The 6,370-nt window shown below is 20.8% G+C and overlaps 1 protein-coding gene across 1 annotated transcript; it reads right to left on the bottom strand.

Annotated features, from left to right (window-relative positions):
* Positions 1-4,343, bottom strand: LOC122499946 (glutamine amidotransferase-like class 1 domain-containing protein 3A, mitochondrial). Its single transcript, XM_043608553.1, has 4 exons — positions 4,232-4,343; positions 694-977; positions 418-581; positions 1-212 (listed from the first exon to the last, which is right to left on the bottom strand). The coding sequence occupies exons 1-4, from the start codon at positions 4,277-4,279 to the stop codon at positions 1-3; spliced, it is 708 nt and encodes a 235-aa protein (XP_043464488.1). The 5' UTR covers positions 4,280-4,343.
* Between the last annotated feature and the right edge of the window lie 2,027 nt (positions 4,344-6,370).

Here is a 6,370-nt window from a genome sequence, read left to right as displayed (position 1 = left end):
TTACTTCATTGACTTTATCATTTTTGAAATCATTTTACCGATGCCGGAAAAAATTTCACAAGGAGTTGCTGGACCGTACAAACATGCAGGTGTACTATAGACATTGTATTTTTTGCAAAAGGTAACGCCATTCACATTTTTCTTTTCAACTTTAGCTCCCATTTTTTTTGCCTTCTGAATTGCTGCGCCAAATGGCCATTTTTCAGGAGGACCTAATAAATTGTGATATTTGTTTTTTTAGAGAAAAATTTTTAATTATAATTAAAAATAAATAAAATCCTCTAAATTTCCAATAAGTAAAAGAAAATTTCTTTTTCTAAATTTCATTCGATTTTAAAAAGTTTTTAAACATTTAAACATTTTTTTATGGTTAAAATTTAATCAGAGTTTAAAAATACCTTTTTTTTGGTCACTAACCTTCATTTCCCAAAGTTATTTTCACGCCTTCCAGAACTTTAGCAATTAGTATGGGGGAGATGCAGATTGCTCCAATTGGCTTCTTACAACAGCAAAAGTCTTCAATTATTTTTTGCACCTCGGGCAAAATAATGCAGTCACATCCATCGGAGGCAAAATTACTCCTGAAACAAAAACAAATAAAATTAAATAAAATGAATCGAATTTATTATTTTACTACATTTTTATTTATTTATTTATTATTTATTAACAAACAGAAATTATTAATTTTTTTACAAAGTTTTAATAGCACCGAGTCCTCCGGGAAAAATGATGCCCTCGACATTATGGGGTTTACATTCGGAAAGAGGTTTTATCGACGATCGTGAAATTCTCGCAGCTTCGATTAAAGCATTTCTCTTCTCATCGACAGCCTCGCCCGTATAATGATTAATAACTTCACAAAGATCTTTCTCAGGTGCATAAAATTCCGTCTTAAAACCCTTTTGACTGCAGTGAATTGCAACCGACACAGCTTCAGTCACTTCAGTACCATCAAGACTACCGCAACCACACAAGACCTGTGCTCGAATACAAAAAAAATTTTTTTTTTTCTTACAACAAAAATTAGTGAAGAAAGAGAAAAATGAGTGATGACAGAAAAAATGAGACATTAGGATAATATCGCCACATTATAGAGGAGGAAAGTGTCTATATGGAAAAAAAAGTGATTGTATCATAGCAAATTGAGAAGGGAAAGCTATATTATTCGATAAAACACATAAATATTGCCCGTTAACGAGGCAATGCTTACGAAGCAAAAATGTATATGTATACGATAATAAAAATAATGAGTATCTGCACCAATAGCCGTAATAAATAAAAAAAAAGAAAAGAAAAAGAAAAAAGCAGCAATTGCTCTTCTGGCATTACATAATATTGTCTCACGAGCAATTAAGATTGTATTGTAATTATAATCGTTTCAAAAACAGATAGTATTTCAATCATACATATTCCTCTAAGAGAAAGGTTTTCATTTCTAACACGTGCAAATCAACGACTGCAATAAATTGTCTTTCAAACAATTTTTTTTTCTTCTAATCATGCCTTTTAGCGGCATATTTTTATTGTCTTCCTTTTAATTAACATCAAAACTTTTAAGGCATATTTTACACTTTTCTCTTGTACATATTTACATTCATTACTTTATTGATTTATTCCCTTCCTCATTTTAACACAAGTTATTTTTCTAACTTTTTAATTATTAATTTTTTAACTATTAATTATTTATATTATTTATATTTTTTAAATTCTTTATCATCATTTTTAAAATTTTATATTTTTTGAAATTATTTTTTTATATCTTAAGAATATCGTTCAATTACAAATTTCAATACAATTACTATTTGTAATTACAATTACTACAAAGCTTCAAAATTATTTTCATCATTTTAATTTAACTATTATTTTCTACAATTTAAAACTAAAATTCTTCTTTAAATAAAATATTTTTAATAATTTTTGAAAAAATTCTTTGCTAATTTTCAAATCCGTTGGTTTACAATTCAAATTTTACGATTCAATTTTTATTATTTCTAAAAATTTACGCTATAATGCTATTAAAATTCAATTATTATCTTAAAATTTTAACTGAAATTCATTTTTAAATAAATTTTTATTTTTTAAATTCTACGAAAATTCAATTATTTAAATACAAAAATAAATAATTGAATGCTATTGAAAATATAATTCTCATAAAGAATTGTTACAACAAATTTTTAAATAATTAAAATTTATTGGAGAAATCAAAAATTTAAATAGAATTGTACCTATTAAAAATAAATTGAATTTTCGCTTAGTATTTTATTAAACCTTTAGAAAATTGTTTTCAACATAATTGAATAATTAATTGAATTCCTCAGAGAAATTTAATTAAAAATAATTGAATACATTCGAATAATTTTTCTATTTATAAAAAAAATTGAATTCTTGTTGTAGAATTCTTTAATTTATGAAAATAATTGAAATTTCGCAAAAGAATTAAACGCTGTTATTAAAATTTTTAGAAATCGTTTTTATTTTAATTCCATTCAAATTGTATTGAAAAGAATTGAATTTATGAGATTTTTATTAAAACCTTTGAAAATAAATTAAATAATTAAATTGCTGAGAAGAATTTTATTACACCTTTCAAATTAATTGAATTCTTTTAAAGAATTTTATTTAATTTTTGAAAATTATTAAATTTTTCCAAGGTATTTTATTAAAATTGAAATGAGAAGTAATTGATTTTCTGCTATCAATTGTATTATTTATGAAAATAATTAAATTCTTAAAAAGTATTTTATTTGAAATTTTAAAAAATTGAACATTGTTTCGTAGAATCTTATTAAAAGTTTTGAAAATAATTGAATCGCTTCCAAAAATGTTATTAAAACTTTTAAAATAATTGAATTTCTTTAAAGAATTTTATGCAATTTTTGAAAATTATTAAATTCATTAACGTTATTTTTTAAAAATTTTATTGAAAATTGCGAAGAATTTTATTAAAATTTTCAAATCTTATTTGAATTCTTTTGAAAAATTCAATTATAATTATATTAAAAATAATTGAATACTTGACAAAAATTTTGATAGTTATATAAAAATAATTGAATTCTTGTGCAAAATTCTTTAATTTCTGAAAATAATTAAAATATTGCTAAGAAATTTATAAAAAAATTTTAAATAATTGAATTGTTGTGAAATTTTTATTGTTTATGAAAGTAATTGAATTTTTTCGTAGAATTTTATCAAAATTTTTTTTAAATAATTGAATTCTATTGGAAAAGTTTATTAAAATATTAGATATTGAAAATCATTGAATTTCGAAGAAGAATTTGATTATTTACAAAAATAATTTAAATTTTGTCGAGAATTTAAAATAAAATTTAAAAAATAATTGAATTTCTGTGAAGAATTTTATTAATTTTGAAAATAAATTGAATTTTTGCAATCATTTGTAACTTCTCCAAAATTCAATTTTTAAAAAATTTTTTTTATAATTAAATTCTTCTATAAAACTATTAAATCCAATTGCAAATCGTAAAAAATATTTAATTTGTTTAAATTAATCAAACTTTTAAAGCGAAGTTCATAAAAATTTTACGAAAAATTAATTTGTCAATTTACCATTTATTATTAAAATTGAACATTTACTCTGAACGAATCTGTCAAAATTGAACTGCGTAAGAATATAAATATGTACACATTATAATACAGAGAAGAAGAAAAAATGATGAATGTTGCTGATGAGAAAATTGATGATCAATATCATTGAAGAAAATTAGAAATTAAAGGAACTGTAGTGAGAATATTATTAAGCATAATAATGACGTTAATAAGAAAGATTAATGACAAATTATGTGTGAGTTTAAAAATTATTCATGAATACGAGTAATGACCATTATTTTTCGTTTTAAGAATATGTCAATTATTCGTGAATAAGATAAATCACCTTTATTTTATTAATAATATATAAATTATAAATATATGAAAATAAAATGAAAAGAATACGGAATATAATTAATGAATAAAGATAAAACGATTATGTAAATTATTAAAAAATAAATTATAATTAAATACAAATTATATAAATCGTATAAATAAATAATTAAAAATAAATTATGTAAATTATATAAATAAGCTTTATTTAAAATTTAGTGACAAATAAATATAAATTATAATAATATTCCTGTTAAAGTGAAATTGAAATTAAAATTAAAATTAGAAAAGAAAAGATAAAATTTGAAAATTAAAATTCTTGTAATAATTAAACGGAAACGATCGTATTTACCACAGCTATTGATTTTGTATCCCCTTCGGAGGATTCTTTTTTCCCCATTTTTATTATATTACAAATACTTGTCGTGCGAAAATTAGTCCATGGTGACAAATACAATTTTTCTCCCTGCTGAATCATTGGTGTGAATTTTCTTAATAACATTTTCCTCGAGATGCTTTATTTTCACATCCAATGTCCAATTTGATATTATACGAAAGAAATTTTTTATTTTCCCAAACATTTGATTTAAATTTTGTTTATTCAATCAATTCGAAAGATTTAATGATTTTATCATACTTTATGGGTTATAAAAATGTCAATAACTTTCAGTTGTTTTCTTTGTTTTTTTTCGCAACATTTGAATTTCAACACCACAACTTCAGTATTTAAAAATATCTAAGGTGCGAGAATGGAAAAAAATTACCACCTTTTAATTACTCAATCGTAAACTAATTTAATTTATTGATTTTAATTTCGAAAACTATAATTTAATAATTGTTTACAACTTTTTCGAAAAATTAATTAACAAAGGCAAGGACTTTCGAGAATTGAAAGGGGATTCTCTTTCTCTCTTACTCTTATAGAGAAATACTAAATTTATTAATTTAAATATTAAAAAAATTGTTTTTTAATTAAAATATAATTATATTAAATAAATTTAATATTATATGTAATATTTTATCAAATAAAAAATTCAAGAATATGAAAAAATTAAGAATTTTCAAAAATTTATTAATTTAAATGAACGAAAACAATTTTCAAAATTTTCTTACCTGTCTCTGCTGAATATAGCCGGGCCATAAATGACGTCATATGGTCAATGACTTCCGAAAATTGGAAAAGGATTCACTTTCTCTCTCACTCTTCTTCTTTCTCTCACTCTTATAGAGAAATTCAAAATTTATTAATTTAAATATAAAAGAAAAAAATGTTTAATTAAAATATAGGTAATAATTATATTAAATAAATTTAATATTGTATATAATATTTTATGAAATAAAACATTCAAGAATATGGAAAAATTAATTTTTAGAAATTTATTATAATTTAAATAAAAAAAAATGTTCAAAATTTTCTCCCCTCTCTCATTATTTTTATAATTTCAATTCAATTATTATTTTCTAGAATTTTTAACTAAAAATCTTTAAATCAATCAACTATTTTTAATAATTTTCGAAAACGTTTTTTAAAAATTTTCAAATTTATTTGTTTACAATTCAATTATTCGTAAATTCTTCAACAAAATATATATTAGAAAATAAAAACTTGAAATAATTTCAAAAAAAATTTATTTGTAGGTACTTTTTCAAAAAAATTAATTCATCAGAATTGTTAGTTAAAAATATGAAAAATTCAGATTTTCAATATTAAATTATATCTTAAAATTTACGCTAAATTGCTTTTAATATTCAATTATTATCCACAATTTTAATTTATATCAATTTTTATTTATTAGAAAATTCTACTGAAATTCAATTATTTAAATACAAAAAAAAATTTATGGAATAATTGCATTTTTCTTAAAATTGAAATCTCATAAAAAAAATTGTTTTTAAATAATTGAATTTTTTGGAAAATTTTATTAAAATAATTGATACATACTTATACAAATTATTGAATTAAAAACAATTTTTGAAAATAATTGAATTTTTCCAATGAATATTGTTATTTATGAAAATAATTGACTTCCCCGAATGATTTTATTAATTATAAAAATAACTAAATCCCTGAAAAGAATTTTTAAATTTATGAAAATAATTAAATTACTACGAAGAATTTAATGTCAAATTTTAAAACATTCGATTTTTTCGAAATAATATAATATATGCAAATTCTATTTTCAATAATTGAATTCCTGTGAAATTTTTATTTGTTTGGAAAATAATGGAATGTTCGTGTAAAATATTTTCAAAATTTTAGTTTAATAATTGAATTCTTTTGGGAAATTTTATAAAAAATAGTAGAATATTAAAAATCATTGAATTAAGAAAATATTATTAATTAAATAAATTAATTAAATATTTCGAAATAAAAAAACTCTTTCCTTTGGAAAAATATTCTTTAAAATAATTTTTATATTTTTCATCTGAAAATGTTTTTTTATCCCACATGCACAAAAACGGCGCTTTCTGATAGCAGCCGACAGGGAGG

The sequence above is a fragment of the Leptopilina heterotoma genome, unplaced genomic scaffold (genome assembly GCF_015476425.1).
Source record: "Leptopilina heterotoma isolate Lh14 unplaced genomic scaffold, ASM1547642v1 Lhet_18, whole genome shotgun sequence".
In the NCBI taxonomy this organism is placed as follows: domain Eukaryota; kingdom Metazoa; phylum Arthropoda; class Insecta; order Hymenoptera; family Figitidae; genus Leptopilina; species Leptopilina heterotoma.
This window is presented reverse-complemented; position numbering and strand designations above follow the sequence as displayed.

Excerpts from the sequence above, each read along its gene's own strand:
- LOC122499946 (XM_043608553.1), bottom strand. The coding sequence starts at position 4,279 with ATGGGGAAAAAAGAATCCTCCGAAGGGGATACAAAATCAATAGCTGTG. Across the intron at positions 582-693 it reads CTCGGTGCTATTAAAACTTT|GAGTAATTTTGCCTCCGATG; the intron begins GTAAAAAAATTA and ends TTTTTGTTTCAG. Across the intron at positions 213-417 it reads AATAACTTTGGGAAATGAAG|GTCCTCCTGAAAAATGGCCA; the intron begins GTTAGTGACCAA and ends ACAATTTATTAG.